This window comes from Trichosurus vulpecula, chromosome 5, assembly GCF_011100635.1.
Source record: "Trichosurus vulpecula isolate mTriVul1 chromosome 5, mTriVul1.pri, whole genome shotgun sequence".
NCBI classification, from domain to species: domain Eukaryota; kingdom Metazoa; phylum Chordata; class Mammalia; order Diprotodontia; family Phalangeridae; genus Trichosurus; species Trichosurus vulpecula.
In genome coordinates, this window is record NC_050577.1 from 246,517,696 (window position 1) to 246,535,780 (window position 18,085).

At 37.6% G+C, this 18,085-nt stretch overlaps 1 protein-coding gene across 1 annotated transcript in view; it reads right to left on the reverse strand.

The window, feature by feature from the left end:
* The window catches only part of TRHDE (thyrotropin releasing hormone degrading enzyme), a 245,548-nt gene that overhangs the window by 135,620 nt on the left and 91,843 nt on the right, over nt 1-18,085 (reverse strand). Inside the window, exons 4-6 of the mRNA XM_036758545.1 lie at nt 17,646-17,711; nt 920-985; nt 61-248 (exon numbers count right to left, since the gene is read on the reverse strand). Coding sequence (XP_036614440.1) covers nt 61-248; nt 920-985; nt 17,646-17,711 — 320 coding nt within the window. The remainder of the gene's footprint in view (nt 1-60; nt 249-919; nt 986-17,645; nt 17,712-18,085) is intronic.

Below are 18,085 nucleotides of genomic sequence, written 5' to 3' on the forward strand. Positions count from 1 at the left end.
AGAAAGCAAGACACAGATTCAACTTTCAAAATGTTCAATTCATTCAAAAAGACTTAATACCTGTTGTTTCCAAACTCAGTGGTCTTGACTCTAGCCCTGCTGTCATAAATAAAATGTTGCTGGGTAATGGCTATCACATTGTGAACTGTTCCATTTCCCAAGATGGTGATGACAGGATAACCCATCTGGAGAGTCCACTGATCCATTACTTCTTGAATATTTACATATTTTCCATTCTTTCTTAAAGCCTATAAAAACCAAGATTAAAAAAGCTAATTTATTAAAGTACTATTAACAATTAGCCATTGTTAAATGTTTACCTCTACAAAGTACATTTTAAATTCAAAATCAGTGATGCCAACATGTACGAGCAAAATTAATTTCCTTTAACCTAAGGGAAGGCTTTCTGCCCATCTCAGGCATAAAATGACTTTGTGAACATTAATGTTTTAAAGTAATGGAAGATAAAACAGAAATTTTACTGTTGGAGCAAGGAGGATGTAGAGTACCATTGTTAAGTAACTTCAGCTTGTCTAATAGAGCATGAAACATTTGCCATTCACACAAGGATTATGTCTGATTTTGAAATTTCCAAGAGCTCTGCCTTTAATATGTCAGGTACTTCCATACCAAAATCCCATTTCAATGGAAGCATGGTCACCCCAATGGAAAAGGCAATTCTATTACTGTGGTTATTTTGAGTACAGAGGGCACTGGTGGCATTAAGTAGCCAGGCCAGAGGTCATTTACACGGCAAATAAAAATAAAGGCGGCTTGAGGAAAAGGGAAGCAGAAATGCTATAGGAGTCCAATTACAGTTATATAGCATAATCTCTCCTTTACATCACACACACACACACACACACACACACACACACAATACAAAGGTAAGGTTCCCCACAAGCAAACTATACTTTACCTCTGACAGCGTATTCCACAGATCATTTCTGGCTGCATTGCCATATTTATGAATGGTTAAATAATCCTAAAAGAATATAAATCAGTAATTACAATTTGCAGTCCAAATAATTACTGACTCAACAACTGAAACTCATTTTTGAATTTGATTAACTATCTCCATTTGTAGGAATTCCATTAAGACAAAGAGGGAGACACTGAGATACTGATGATACTTTCTAAAGAAATTAAAATTAACAATTAAAATGTTACTGAGATTCACCTATAGCATGTTTTTAATTAATTCATCAAATAATAATAATTGTTTAAAAATGTGGGCAAGGGAGACCATAATTCCTTCTAGACACATTAGCCTACTTACTATTTTCCACATACCACATTTCTTTGCCATTTCCTCTCTTTGTACAGGCTGTCCCCTGTTGCTGGCGTGCATGCCTTCCTCACTTTCAATTCATAGAATCTCTAGTTTCCTTCAGAGCCCAAATCAAGGGCCACCTGCTATAGGAAACTTACCAAAACACATGCGATATGCACTTTATTACACTCCAGGCACTGTACCAAGCTATCCTGATCTTCCAAGCTGCTAATACCTTTCTGTCGGAAATTAGCTTTGTATTTTTTTTTTATTTAATCATCCATATACATGCACTCATCCCTCCACTTCCCCAAATAGACTGTAAGCTACTTAAGGGCAGGGATTTCTTAGGTTTGGTTTTGGTTTTTTACTTCCCAACACCTAATAGAACACCTGGCATATGACAGGTACCTCATAAATGCTCCTGGAATTAAAGGCAATTTAATTTTAATTTGCCTGAGCTTAGTATAGTGCCTGGCACATAGTAGGCACTTAAGAAATGTTTATCGATCAATTTCTAAAAGAAAAAAATCCCTAGTGAACTCTCTTCCTTTATTGTAGCAGGTCAATCTATAGCTGATGTAAGGGACCTGTTGGCTCTGTAGAAAGCTGCATCTGCTCTGAAATCCTTAAGGGAGAAATAAAGAGCCCATCTGCCTCTCATCTTGAAGCCTCAAAGTAAAGTATTTTCCTTAGTAGAAAGGAGAAGAGAGAACTCAATCAGCTGCAATATGTTATAATATTTTTCTTTATGAGACATTAACAGATAGCTATATTCCCAGGAAATGGGGCAGCTAAGATGAAACAGCATGTCTTTCTTGGGTGTGTGTGTGTGTGTGTATGTGTGTGTGTGTGTGTGTGTGTGTGTGTGTGTGTGTGTGTGGTTTACTGTTAGAATACCTGGGTCACAGGCTTTGTCCAGCTGTGACCTGGTTGGAAGTTTATTCAGCTCTAGATTATATGACTGATTCTCCATTGCTCTCCTTTCAGCCCTCAAAAGACCGAAGAACTGGAAGGGAGAGGGAGGAGGGGACTTTCCCAAAGGTGTGAGTACTATCTCTACATTGGCTTTGAAGTCTGAACCTTTCTGCAGAGGACAGTCTGCCTATTATAAAAATGATGCGTATTTGCTTCCACAGCTATGACCTACAAACCAATATCCAATAAAGAAACTCAGTGCTGAGTTTGTTTTATATGCAGCCCTAGTTTGGGGCTGGGACCTCCCAGCCCTCATTTTTAACCATTAAGCCTACACTCTGCAATATCAGTACCATCTCTCCCCACTCCTTTTTTGCAGAGCCATCATTCCTATCATTACGAATCTGGCATTTAGTTATGGCTATTGGATATACAATTCTTTGACTTCAAAGGGAAGAAAGAAATTGGAAATAGTATGTTTGATTGTAAATCAGAGGTCTCTGCTTCCTTGGGAATTTTCATCATCTCCCTCTACCAATTGGCAGTAGACAAAGCCCTCATTTACATGAAACTGGAGATGAAACTGGAGGAATTTCCTCTTAGTGGGGATTTGTGTAGCATGGGATATTTCTGGCACAATTCACATTTGCTAAGTACATTTTCTGTTGTACAAACTCTAGCACAAGGGACAGATTCAGTCTTTGTCAATCACTCATGGCGTCACAAGGAGTAGCTCTCATTTCTTCACAGGCTAGAGAAACCAACTCCCAATGCTGACTTGGGCAACTGCCTATGTCTCTGCTGAGCAATGTCAGAAAAATAATATTGTGGGGGAAAAGATAACACCATAGAAAAGATCCAAGTCTCCATTTAGGATATAGAAATAACACATGAAAAGAATTTAACAAAGAAGCCAAAAGTTGCATTTAATTATATTCCTGAATTATTTATTAGTCCCCTTTCCTTCTACTGATTTTTATTTTGCCATTTATGTAGTCAGAGCTTAAGAAATAATGGGTTCATGGAGTATTCACTTATAGTAGGGGTTTTAAACTTGTGTTGTGTCATGGCCCCTTTGGCAAGGGTGGGGAGCGGAGGGGAGCAGAGGAAAATAAAAGAGGGGAGGGGAGGAGAAGGCAGATGAGGGGAGGGGAGAGGAGAGCCAAAATTCACAGGTAACTGCTAACTCTTTAAGAAAAAGACACAGATTTAACATTTTTCATAGTGGAGATCAGAATCCTTGATTATCAAATCCAGAGAGGTTATTTCCATTAATTTAAATTTAATCTTTCCTTCCAAATGCACTAATTAATTTTAACTCTATAGTCATTTCTTGATTAAATCAAACTCTATCTAAAAATAAAACTTGAAATGAATATGTGCACAGTTTTTTTTTAAGGAAATAACCTAGAACACGGCAATGGATGGTACTCACTACAGTGATGACAATGAACTATTCTGAATTGTTAAGTAATACTGATGGCAGCAAATACTATTTTATATAATGTTATATATTTGAGGGTGAAATATACAAATACTAAGCAGAGAAGGTGTGGAATGATGGACTTGGATAGAGAAATGGCTTTAAAGTTAGGATGACCCTGGTTCAAGTACCACCTTGTTTGTGACCCTGGACAAATTACAACGTCCCAGTGCCCCAAGTGACTCTCTAAAACTGTTGGCTATAGAGAATGTGCTAATGGGAACTGGTAAAAGATGTTTCTTCATCTGGGAATTCGCTATACTAGTGAAAGAACAGGTCCAGTCCCTATATCTCTTTAAGGTAATTTACTTCACTAGTTGGAGCTGTAGCTACAGTATGGGGGCCTGGAGTCAGGAAAAACCAAGTTCAAATACAGTCTATTTACTAAATGACCCTAGACAAGTTAGTTTATCTCTCTGTGCTTCAGAGTGGGAATAACAGTAGCACCTACATGGCAGGCTTGCTGTGAGGATAAAATTATATAATACATGTAAAAGTTCATAGCACAATGCCTGGCACATAGTAAGTACTAAATAAATGATGATTCTTCCCAACTCTCCCACATGTGTCATCAAGGGCCACCATTTAGGTTACACATCGGAGGAAAAAAACCTATAGGAATTAACTCAGTATTGGGTTATTGATTCAGAGCTGGAAGGTATTTCAGAGATTATTTAACCCCCTCATTTTACAGAACTGAGGCCCTGAGAGGTGAAGTGACTTGGCCAAGTCATACGCAGAAAAAAGCAGCAGAGATGGGATTTGAATAAGCGTCCTCTAACTCATAATCTATTATTCTTTCCGAGAACACCACGTTGCTTCCTGTCGTGGACTTCAGGCAGATGGTTTGCTTTCTCATTTATACGTCCAATATATCATTACAAATTTGAAAATCCACTGGCCATGACAAAGTACACAACACCCATACATATTCATGTGTAAATATATATGAGTGTATATATGTGTAAGTATGTAAAAATAGGTGTGTATATTTATAACATGAATGGGGGCCTGTAGCTGCCACATCAGCAGTGGAGCCCATGTTAACATAGGATTCTTCTATTCTCACGCAGGTAACTGTACATTTTCAGTGCTAATAATCCCTCTCTTGGTTTGACTGTCATTAACTTCAGGTCATCAGAATTTCATGAGCACCAACCAATAATAATGATATCCTCTCCACACCTCATTGCCTTCCATTGATTTGCATAAGCAATTTCTACCCTGATAATTGGAGCCAAACATATCATGTTGTAGGTTACCTTATGGAAAATAGCAGTTAAATAGTAATCAAGCGAAGTTTATCTTTATACAACTCTAATCCTAGCTGATCTGGAATTTACACCACTGGGTGATCAGGGGGGTGACTCACTCCATCACTTTCAAATGTGGACTTAATTGTTTGAGTTTACAGCAGATGTTAAGAATAGTCTTTTTTTTCATAATTTCATTTCCCTGCTGCTGACTCATAACAACATGAATGATGTTACTAGGTTCAAATCATTAAAACAATATTGTTTTGTTTTAAAAAGAAAAGGCAATAGTCCTACATACTAATTATTGTTTTAATAGCTACTGAACCAATCAATGTTATCTGAGGGATTCATAATTGTAGCTTTATATTATTATTGTAGGAATAATAAGTGGAAAGGAAAAAGGTAATTACCAGGCATATAACATGTAGAAATGAAACAAAAAGAGTCTAAGCAATTAAAAAATTTCACTCCAAGAGACTGAACACTTGAGTTATTTTTACGAATAAGTTTAGTATTTGAAAAACCCAAAGATCTCAGCTCCTGGGGTAAATTCCTGGGAAAACTGGATAGCAGTGTGAAAGAAATGGGATTTAGACCAACACCTCATATCTTATACTAAGATTAGCTCCAAATAACATGACCTAGATATAAATTATTACATTATTTTAAAAAATGGAGGAACAAAGAAGAAATTGCCTTTCAGATTTATGAATAGGAAGAAAGTTCATGATCAAACAAGAGAGACAATATCAAAGAAGATAAAATGGAAATTTTTGAATATATAAAATTAATGTTTTTAAATAAACTAATCCAATATAACTAAGGGTAGGAGAAAATCAGGTAAGTTGCAACAACTTTCTTTGATAAGTTATCCCAAGATATCTGAGGAGCTGATCAGAATTTTTTAAAAATGAGCATCATGCCCCAACTGGTAAGGATATGAACAAGCAGTTCTCAAGGGAAAAAAAAACTAGCACAGCCATGTGAAAAAAAATGTTCCGAATTATTAATAATTAGAGAAATGCAAATTGAAGCAACTCTAAAGTTCCAACTCACATCCATCAGGTTGGCAAACCTAACCAAAAAAAAATGTAAAATGTGGAAGAGGCTGCAGGAACATGCTGATATTTTGTTGGAGCCGTGAATTAGTTCAGCCATTCCAGAAAGTAATTTGAAATCAGGCCTCCCCCGCCCCAAAGTTTTAAAATTGTGAATGCCTCTTTACCTGTCAACACTACTTTTGGTCAATGCCAGGACAAAAAAAATTATCATAGCAGCTCTTTACATATTAACAAAGAAATGGAAACTAGGGAAGTGGCCAGTGAATGGTTGAATAAATTACAGTATATAAATGTAATTGAGTATTATTGTGCTCTAAGAAATGAAGAAAGAGATGATTTCAGAGACAGTTGAGAAGATTATATGAACTAATTCACAGGGAAATGAGAAGAATCAGAAGAACACTTTAAACTACAGCATCAATATTATAAAATAATTCCATAAGATTTAAAATATCTGATTAGTACAATGATCTGTTGTGATTCCAGAGGACTGAATAATTCTGCCCACTAGGTGACAGAGAAATGATGAACTAAGATACAAAACAACAGACGCATTTTTGGATGTTGCTAACAGAAGAATTTGTTTTTTGTTTGGCTAAGCTTATGTGAGACAAGATTTCTATTTTTTTATTTCTTTGTTTTTTTAGGGGTCCTGTTGCTGTACAGGCTTGAGTATGAATCCTTCCTCCTGTGCCCTTTACTGTGCTAATAAAACCCGTTCTATTCTTGATGCCTTTTGAGAACAAGTGTTAATAAGGGAAGCTGGTGCTACCATAATGAAAGTGAGAATACTAAAGCAGCACCTAGGGAAATGACCCAGAACCAGATGTCCCCATGTTCTATTTAGGGAGGGGCAAATGACTTTAAGGAGCTGAGAGTCCCATGGAGTGTATTTTATGCAGAGAGTTTTTGTTCAAAGGGTCACATATATGAGTGGGTGTGGGAAGGGAAGATATGGTGGGGTTTGCATGTGTGAAACAACACAGCATAGAAGATCCAGAGATGGTCTGAAAATCAGGAAGATTGTGGGTTCAAGTCCCACTTCTGACACATACCAACAATGTGACCAAGGAGGAGCCATTTAACCTCTTAATGCCCAAGGCAATTCTTGAAGGTTGTAAATTACAGAGGAGTTGCCAATATATCTCAGTGGAGGGAGACTCCATACCATGAGTTCTCTAGATAAATGAAATCACTAGACTGCACAAAATCCATTCACATACATATATACACATTAGCAGACATACGTAGATATTTTGGACAGGTGGTGTATCTGAATAATGCACTGAGACCATAACAATATAGGAGACTGTTGCTGTTGCTACTGCTTCTGCTGCTGTTGTTGTTCAGTGATTTCAGTCATGACCAACTCTTCGTGACCCCATCTGCAGTTTTCTTGGCAAAGATACTCAAGTGGTTCGCCATTTCCTTCTCCAGCTCATTTTACAGATGAGGAAACCAAGGCAGAGTTAAGTGACTTGCCCAGGGTCACACAGCTAGTAAGTATCTGAGGTCACATTTGAACTCAGGTCTTCCTGACTCTAGGCTTGGGTGCTCCATATACTGTGTCACCTAACTGCCCTGGGAGAAGGTTAGGCTCGTGAGATTTGCAAGGGTACAGTTCCTTCTGCTGCCCCAAATTGCTCACTGCTGTAAAACATATTTTCATGAAAATTCCTCTGATGAGGCTGGCTGGCTGGTAATCAAGGAACACTACTACCAAATGAATCAAACCTACAGATAACCCAGAGGGCAAAGGAAAGATCAATGATGGGTGAAAGTAAACTATAGGATATTGAACTAAAACAGACATACTCCCTTCCTTTTGACATCCATGACACTACTGCTCTATTTCTTGTCCATCATCTGCTTCCTCTTCCTTTCTCCCAGTATAAGCAGCCCCTGGGGCTCTGTTTATAGGATCATAATATTTAAATTTGTTGGGGACCTTAGAGATCATTTTGTAAAACTATCTTACAAATGAAAGAACAAAGGCTTAGAAGCGATCAAGCAGTAGAAAGAGGGCTGAACTTGGGGTCAACAGAGACCTACAATGGACTCCACCACTGATATTTACGAGCTACCTGACAGCAGGAAAGTCACCAGACCTCTTTAAGCCTCAGTTTTATCATCTGTAAAATGGCAATAATAACATATACTATTGTGTGATAATATGATGTAAAGTACTATGCCAACCACAAAGGACTAAGTAAATGCCAGCTGGTCATTTGTATTAGCAAGGCAATAAACACAACAGAGACGATAATTGTCAAAATGCCTATGTGGTTCTGTATCACAAAATATAAGGGACTCTCCATATACAGAGTGTTCCTAAAGTCTGGACACATAGACAAATATGAATATTTTCAAGAAATGAAATTACTGAAATTTTCAACATTTTATTTAATTGGAATATTAACAAATAACATCTTCAACTTTAAATAACATCATATGATTTCATATTAATATTCCAAGAGTGAATATGCTAAAATTGATGGCAATGTGGAGTAATTGAGTTATTGCATCGAGTTCGCGTGAGTCTTGCAAAGAGCATCAACCTTTGCAACACAAATGATGGAAATCATATTGAAGATGTTATTTGTTAATATTCCAATTAAATAAAATGTTGTTGAATATTTCAATCATTTCATTTCTTGAAAATATTCATTTTTGCCTATGTGTCCAGACTTGAAAAACACCCTGTAGAAGACAGAAGTAAACCATTTATTCAGTCATCAAAGGACCAGATTCCAAAACCAGTATGCCCCAACCCATCACAGCAGCAAAGAATTCAATACACAATATCACAGCAGAGAACCACTTCATCTCAAAGCCCCTGCTGGGGTCTTGACAGCAGCAATCATTCACAACGCAGCCATGTCTGCTCTTTCCCTCAGCTCTCTCTATTTCCTGTTATACTTTCCTTTTCCTCTCAGCAAGCTCCTCCCACCACATGTGACTTACACATCCTATGACATACGCAGGTCACATGTCCTATTAATGGGTAGGAAAGATCTTCAAATCTATATTGTCATTATATCATTACTGCCCAGTTCTAAACTTTTTCAATGGAATTCAGACATTAACAGTCTCGGGTCAACTCTCCTGCTATTATTCCTTTTTCATATTTAATGTTCTATGGACTAGTGCACGGGTGGATAAAAGAACTTTCATTAGTTAAATAAAGATAATGGGACATATGCTCATCCTTAGTAGACTCAATGAAAGTATATTGTCTAATAGCAGGTGAGACATTGGGGGTCACAGACATCTCCTTCTACTCTGACATGATTTTTATATCTTCCACTCTGTCTTTCTATTTTGAAAGCATTTTGTTCATTGTAGCTTGGAGATTATGAATTTGTTTTTGTTCAGTAGTTTCAGTCATGTCTGACCCATTGTGACGTTGGGTCACAAAAATACTAGAGGGGTTTGCCATTTCCTTCTCCAGTGGATTCAGTTCAGATTGTCAGGCAATCAGATGTTAAGTCACTTGCCCAAGGTCATGCAGCTAGGAAATGTCTGAGGCTGGATTTAAACTCAGGTCTTGCTAACTCCAGGACTAATGCTCTATCCACTGAGCTACCAGCCTCCTCTTATGAATATTAAGATTATTACATTATTGCATTATATATAACATTACTACAATATTATGTATATATATATATATATCATGTGTGTTACATTACGTATACATATTATAATTATATATCATATACCACCATATGTTTTATATATAATTATAATATTATATCTATAAGGATTATTATTAACATTATGAATATTTGGCATTAAATAGTGTTTCTAGGGATCAATGCTATGTCTGGGAAATTGCAGATGACAAAGGCTCCATTCCAATAGTTTATTGGTTTAGTTCTGCAAGATTTTTTAAGATCTATATCTATAGTAAAAGGATTTGTTGTCTCTCAGATAATAAAGAGGAGTGAGCTGTTGATGTATAATACAAGCTACCAGGTCATATGTTGGTAGGCTCTTGATAATTACTAATTTTTTACAGGTTGCAGTGTATTCTGGAGATAGTAGAGGATAGAAGGGCCTGAAATGCTTTGGTCCAGAAGGTCAGGAACAGTTGGACACAACTGAACAAAAACAATAACAATGATGTTGCATGGTTTTCCTCTTCAGACTCATCCTAGTCCATGATCCCTAGACTACCATTCCACTTCTGTCTTCCAGCAGCATTCTACTTGCTCTAGCATCTCCTCTACTCTCGCTCTGGTTGACAACTTCCTTTCTGAACAGCCATTCGAGGAAGTACTCACACTAGCCATCGTGCTGCCTTCAGACACTGATAAGCCCATGGTGGCTCTTTCAGATAGCTAGTTTGCCTATCATCCCATAAATACTAAGTTGCTCTTTACATCAATACTTTGCATATCCTTCATATTTACTTCCTAGTATATACTGATAATTATATACTGCAGTAGAATGTAAGGTCCTTGTATGCCCACTTACATACTACACATTTAGAGTTTCTTGAATTTACTTAATTCACACATACTATTATTTTCAGCCAAAATGGACTCTATGGTGTTATTCTGCCCTATTCCACCTCCACACATTTGTACATGCTGTCTTCCTGACCTAGAATAGCCTTACTTGTACATCTCTATAGGTAAAATCTACCTCTTCCACTAAAGCCAAGATCAGGTGCCCCTTTTCCATGAAACTCTCCCTGACCCTCCAGCTAAAAGTCATTCCTCCCTGAATCTCTTACTTTCTCTGCTCTTCTGGGCAGTTAGAACATTCTAATTTGTAATATAGTTATTTGTGTCCACATATTATTGATTCTGCTGAATCTTAATAAGCTCCTTGAGGGCAGAGACTATTTTAAAAAAAAATCTTTTCCAAGTGCCTTGCACATAGTAGATATCTAATATTTTTGCTTGATTTTAATTTTGCATCCATAACATTTATATTATGCATTCATCTTAATTTATCAAGCTATTAAGTAAAGTTCTGTTAAAGCTAATCAAATTTTCCAATGGATTTTCACTATAGATTTGGATTTGTACTGCCTCCTGTCAGTGTAAACCCCAAGGAACACTTCATTTAGGCTAGATGCCTGTTCGTAGCCTTCTTTTATTTCTTTTCCATAGTCCCAGCGATTCAGCTCACCTACTCTCTTCCACCTGAGGCCATTGCAGAATGATGAGTAGGCTTCCAATTTTCCTCCCTGTCCTAGTTGTCTTCGGAACAATCAAAGAAACTATCTTTAAGTTTTCTAAAGGATTTACTACTGTAACTAGGTCCAATTAGTTCACTATTCAAAGTTAAAATTTTGTAAAAATACATTAACTGGTTCCAGAATTTGAATAATCAGACCACTTCACAGGATTCATTAGTGGCACTTAATTGACATCATTGGCATATTGTTGGGACTAATTGGTGACACATTATTTGGACATTAACAAGAGAGTGCCTCCAAAGCTCTACTCAGGCTGTGGGCTATGATCTGCATATGAAAGACCAAGAAATTGGATCTGTACAGCCTCCTACACAGGAGGAAGACAGAAGGCAGAAGAAACAATGGCCTCTTTCCTTAGACTTCCCTTTTTCTCCATCTATTCATCTACCTGGGGAGTGGTAGAGGCTGAGGCTCAAAAAAAGAACACTGAACCTCATTATTTGGTAGTTTTTAAGAAAATAACTATTATCTTATAGTCTAACCTTCAGAGATTAAAGTAGGAATTATATGGAATTTCCAACATAAGCTAGGGTGAGATTGTTATCCGTTTTGTATCATGGGACCCCTTGTAAGTCTGGTGAAACCTATGGGCCCTTTCTCAGAATGATGTTTTTTTTTTAAATGCATAAAACAAAATGCATAAGACTACCAAAATATCCAAACATATCGAAATACAACTATCAAGATATTTTCCCATTCAAGTTCACAGGCCCCTTGGAATATATCCATGTACCCCAGGACTAGGGGGACGTTTCTGACAGAAGGACCTAAGACCCAAGAACAGGAATTGGATTCTAAAGAAAAGATTTAGACTGAGGGCATTAGCTAACACGGAGGACTCTGGTTTTTTTTTTCTTTTTTTGTTCCAAAGATCTTGGCACCTGGAGCCGAGGAGGATCTCTTGATGGTGAGTTGAGAGGTTTCTGAGTCAAGATTCTGAGTTAACAAGACAGGACAGCTCAAAAGATGGGGAGGGCATTTTTGCTGGTTTTAGCAATGTTTTCTGCTTTTCTAAGTAGCAGGGGGAAAAAAAAAACAAAAAAAGGGTCTGTTCCCCTGAAAAGAGGGGTATTGATTTTTCCATTTCTTCACATCAGTAAGCCTATTTTAAAGTAGTCTCCAGTTCACATCAATTTTCTTATGTTTTGCCTTCCTTTATCCCAGTTCTAGAGCCAAGGACAACCAAAAGATAAAATACACCTTGTCTTGGACCACCTGAGGGCAATGCTGAACTAATCAAGTAGAAAGTCTCTTCATCCCATCTTGAAATACTATAAACTACCCCCAAGGCCAGTGACTGACCAGTTATGATCCCAGCATAATTGTGTTTTCCACATACTGTAAGTATTTGTGGAAAATGCTTAACATTGAGAAGCCCACTTCCCCTATAGAGATGCCCTTCTCCACACACCAACAGTTACTTCTCCCTGCCTTGGCTTGTGACAATGTAAGGAATAAAGCCTTTTACAGATCTGCATTCCAGATTATTATTAAGAGGGTTTTCCAGACAGAACAAGAAGTGAGAAACAAAACAAGGAATTCTGTTTCCACAAGATTAAAACTACTCCTAGCTTTGCAGCAGAGATAACAGGATGTAAGCCAGAGGTGACTGGTTCTAATCAGAGATGTGACATAGCAGAACCAGGCTTCTGATCAAGTAAAAGGTCAGAAGCTTAGATGCATGCCTAACAGCTGTTTAATATTATTCAACACACGCCTCCCCCCCACCCAGGGTGCAGCAAGCCAACTTAAATGCACATGTGATGCATGACAAGGGAGGGGGAACATATCAAGGAAGAGAATATGAAATAGGTGGTTCAGGAAGTTGCCTCTAGCCAATGGGGAACAAAGGGGGAAATTTGAATCTGGAATAGTAAATAAATAACCTTGCATTTGTTTGAGCAGGTGTGCTCCTTTTGGGAGTTACCCATTCACAATGAATGTAAAATAAAATAAGAACTTTCCTGGCTTCACGAGTGTTGTTCTTTATAGAGCGAGCGCATTTCTCACAGACAGATACTGACAGATTTCAAATGAGCCAGAAGCTTAAGAAGACTCATTCAGCAGAGCAATGTCTAATAGGGCACCATTCAGCAGAACAGTGTCCAGAGGAGTCTATGAGAAAGTAGCAAGAAGTAGGCTCAGGAAAGGTAAGATAGGATACCTCCAGAAGATACCAATTTCCCTGCAGCATCAGAGGCTTCAAGTGCCCCCTTTACAGATGCACTCTGGCCATATATGTTCCCTATACATGTGTCCCTTCCTACAGGCACATTGATAGGCATTTTTCCTGCTTGCCTGACTTTCCCTACATATGTGCCCCTCAGAATTCATCCTGGCCACTTGTATTTCCTACATGTATATCTTTCCATGAGTCCTAATGGGTCCTCTTCTCATAGATGTTATGCACAATTGTGGGAGAGCCTGCTATAGGTCCATGAGGGAAACATTTTGTTGCTACTTACTTTTCTCATTATATCATTTCATTCAATGCTCTCATTTGGAACTGACTGCATCATCTCACTCTTAATGGTGAGCACACCGTTAGGGGCTTATGGTTTTAAGGAATGTGAATGCACAAAGTACCTTGAATCTGAGTAGCGGTCCATGAGGGATCCACTGTGTAAGTTGAAGGGTGCTCCTAGGTGCCACTTAGGGAACCAGACAGAATTCTAAAGACCATGATTCTTGTCCTAAGCGCTGCCATTAGTTTTTTAGGTAGCCCTGGAGAAGCCACTTCTCTGGGCTTCAGATTCTTCATCTAAGAAATAAGAATATTTGACTAGATAACCTCTAAGATTTTTTCTTGCTCTGAGTTTCTAGGATTCTCTTAGTCTCAAAAGCCTAATAGTTACCTAACAGTCATAAGATCATAGATGTCATCCTAGAAGGGACTCCAAAGGTCACTGAACCCATCTCCCATCTAGTTTTACATAGAAGAGAGGCAAAGAAAGGTTATGTGATTCATCCGGAATCACAAAGCTTCTAGCTCCAAGTCTAATGCCCTACCCACTTTGCCATGTTGCTTCTTACAGCCTAGGCTTCATGCTTGTTACTTGCTGGTCATCACCTGGTACCTTTGCAGACCCATCCCTGGGTTGTACTCATTAGCTCCCCTTTCCCTTTGTTAAGGAAATCCTATCCTTAGCTCAAGCCACTCCTTCCATAATCTTCTCTCTTATTCCAGTAAATGGACAGTGAATGACAATTGGTACAGAATCTTTTGGTCCAAAACACTTAAGATAATTCATTTACATCTCCATGGGAACTCCCAGTCTGGTTGCTATCAACTCTGGCTTCACAAATAAAAATCACCTGATGTCATTCCCTGACAGCCCCTCCTGCTATGGGAATGGCTCCAGCCAAGCCAGAATATATTTTTGCACAGAAAAAGTAAGGCATGGTAGTCTGGTATAGACTGAACTAGTATGATTAGTGCTGTATTTGAGGAACGTTAAAGGTTTAAGAGGCTTTTGTTGCCTGGTCTGGGAGCTTAAACTTAATTTACACCATCCTTTCTAAAGGGAAATTAGTTCTGAGCGCTCAAAAAGTACCTTAAAAATTAATTTACCGTTTCTATAGTACTTTAAGGTTTGCAAAGCACTTCAAAAATATCGTCTCATTTTATCCTCACGACAACCCTAGGAAGCAAGGGCTATTATCATTTCCATTTTACAAATAGGGAAACTGAAGCCAGTAGAAGTTAAATGACTTGCCCAGGATCTCACAGATTAGAAATGACTGAGGCTGCATTTGAACTTGGATCTTCCTGACTTAAGGTCCAGCACTACCTCCACTGCACCACCTAGCTGCCTCCTTAGACTACCTTCATAAATGAGGTCTGCCTGCACCCACACTTATATCCTCTAGCCTGATTTCAAGTAATAAACTTTGATTTGTTGGCATACAAAATAACCTTAATGAACATGGGAACAATTGGGGAGGTTTTCTGGAGGTGGTAATTTTGACAAGCTAAATTAGCTCTTTCAACAGCTTGTAAGCCAAGACTCCCCAGGGCCCTCTTAAGACAAGAAAGCTTATAATTTCCCACCCTATGACCACTCAGCTCCCTGACACAAAATGTCTGTTCAGGAGGTCAACTCCAGAACGTACACCATACATCTTCATGCACGAGATATGCTAATTTATCACCCAGACACAGAGGCTTACTGTAAACTAATCCAAACTGCTGATGATGCACTAAATCAGGTTGAGGGATGAGCATAAATACAGTGGCAAGTGAAGTTCAGAAGGATACAGATCTGCCTGATCAATGAGATGTCAGGGAGCAAATGAAATGGAATGTTGACAAACATATGGCACCACATGCCAAGTTCAAAATTAACCAATTCGTGTACTACAAGACAAATGCAAGTGTGCATCCAGGCTCCAAAGAGAGGTGGGCTACAACAGAAGCCTAGGAGCAAACGTCAGCTATCTTAGATAAATTATGACTTCAATGATTTTCTGGAAAAATAAATGTCTATTAACAACATGCATTGCATGGAAAGGAGATATATGATAAAAACAAGTTCTGGAGAAATAAACATTTTGGAAGGAAAATTGTTTTATCTGCTCAGTCTACTGAGAGATGTATAAAAACTTCTGTGGACAAACAATAGAAATCTTATATAACAGGAAATTTGACATTATTGGGATAGGGACTTTCACCCATGATTTCACTCATATGAGGAATAGATGAGTGAGAAAATTCTGAAATTTATAATTTTGGAGATTTGCCCAGAACACTGAGTAGTTAAATGACTTGTCCAGGCTTACACATCTAGTATGTGTCAGAAACAGTACTTGATCCCAAGTCTTCCAAACTTTGTACCCAGTTCTCTATCTGCTACACCATACTACCTCTCTAGATAAATCAATTGCTAGTAAATAAAATCCCATTTGTGTTGCCCTGAGCAAAGCCCAGATCATTTCTGGACCCACCATACTTTGAGCTTCACAGAGGAACAGTGATTAGAAGAATTTGGGGGAGAGGAATGACTTGTATATCCAGATCAGATCTGTAGTTCCCAGAGATTTTGTAAATTTCAAGGACTCTGGTCCCAAACTTTCTCTACATGCTCCATATATACAATTTCTTTTTTTTTCCTTTTGTAAAAATATTATTTAATAATATAAATAAATATATGACATAACAATTTAACTAATATGTAAGTATAATAAATAAAATATTAAAAATATTTTATTTGATATATATATTTTCTTAAAGGAGAAATCTGTAGGAAAGTGATTTCCCCAATAAACTTGTGAACATAATAGTCTGTTCACCATACAGTAAGGAAAGAAACTGGCAAAAACCTGCCTTACAGATTGATAGATCACAATATAAGAAGAATTGATTAGATCCCACCGGAATACATATTCCAGCTCTTGTTAGTACAAAGCTTCAAAGGTATCTGGGGAGCTGGCAGGAAAGGAGGCAGGAAGTAACTCCTCCTTACAAGGTACTTCCCCTCCCTTTTGTTCTATATATCTATAGTTGACATAACATATTTAACTTTTACTTTATATTTTACCTCTCGGTAAGTTTTGGTTAAAGGTAGAATTATAGTACTAAAATATGACCTGATCCCAGATGTAGTTTATTTAAATTTCAAAATGAAAAGCTTACCAAGAGCAGATAAGATTGATTGCTCTCTCTGTCTTAGCATAATTGTATTTCAGGTGAACATCAATTTACTTTAAAGGACACTTCTAAGTAGCAGAATGCATCATAAATAATTCATCAATCACAGCTGCTGGTAACCTGATTTACTCAAACAGATTCCAACAGAATAAAGGAGTTGTATTGTTTTCAATATTTGTGTTTGTTTTCAAACAGTTTAAGAGACTGGCTTTACCATGAATCACTGCATAGACTTCATTCTCCATATTCAGCCTGGAAAAATGTGTTTCTAGTTATACAGACTTATTAATTAGAAAAAATAGTTTTTGAGATATTTTCAGAACCAATCTCCGTGTATCTAAGTCAGAAGCAACGGTAAATGTCTTTGGGGGAGAAGGGGTGGAGTGCGATTAGCTTTTCTCACATATGTCATTCTAGCAAGGTTAATATTATTCATGTCTATCTCCATATCAACTTTTAAACATAATTGAAGTGAAGCACATTTTTCTTCAGCAAATCCAACCCAGGTTATTCTAGCTCTTGAACATTTGAAAATTACTTCAGCTTGGCAGGGCACATTAAATGGAGGCAAACTCATACACTTGTTCAAGTTCAGTCAGTTGACACGGTGAGAATTGTATCTACAACTTCATCTATCATACTGAAAGACGCTGCTTACCTTTACAAGTCTTCGTGTTTTCAATCAAATTTAGCCACCCTGTATTGGTGATTTCCTAAATCTTGAGATATGCTTTGAAAAGAATATACTGACAAGAAGAATAAAGGGAGAGAAAGAAAGAATGGAAACAGGCTACTTACTTGTAAACCCCTCTGAAATACTGAATGGCCCATAAAATTAGCCAACATTCGAATTAAAGCTGCACCCTGTAGGAAAGAAGATGGAGAGATTCTGTTTCAACAGAGATAAGAAAAGCGTACTTTTACATACACACACACACACACACACACAATGTAATAACTAAAAGTGCAAGCCCTATTTTACTTAATCTCACTTCTATCAAGTGAATTTCAGAAACAATAGAATGGTCAAACGAATACCACAAGCCTACAGGGCTCCATAATTTCTTAAGTATCAGTAGACCCTGAAGCTATAGTACACAACCCTTCTCTGTAAACACTAAAGATGGTCTTCCAAATAATTTTTTTTAAATGCTGTCCTGCAGTCTATTTGGTAACAAGATTGTCTGGTCTTCAGATGACAAACATTATTAATCACGGGTTCTATATTCAAAACCTTT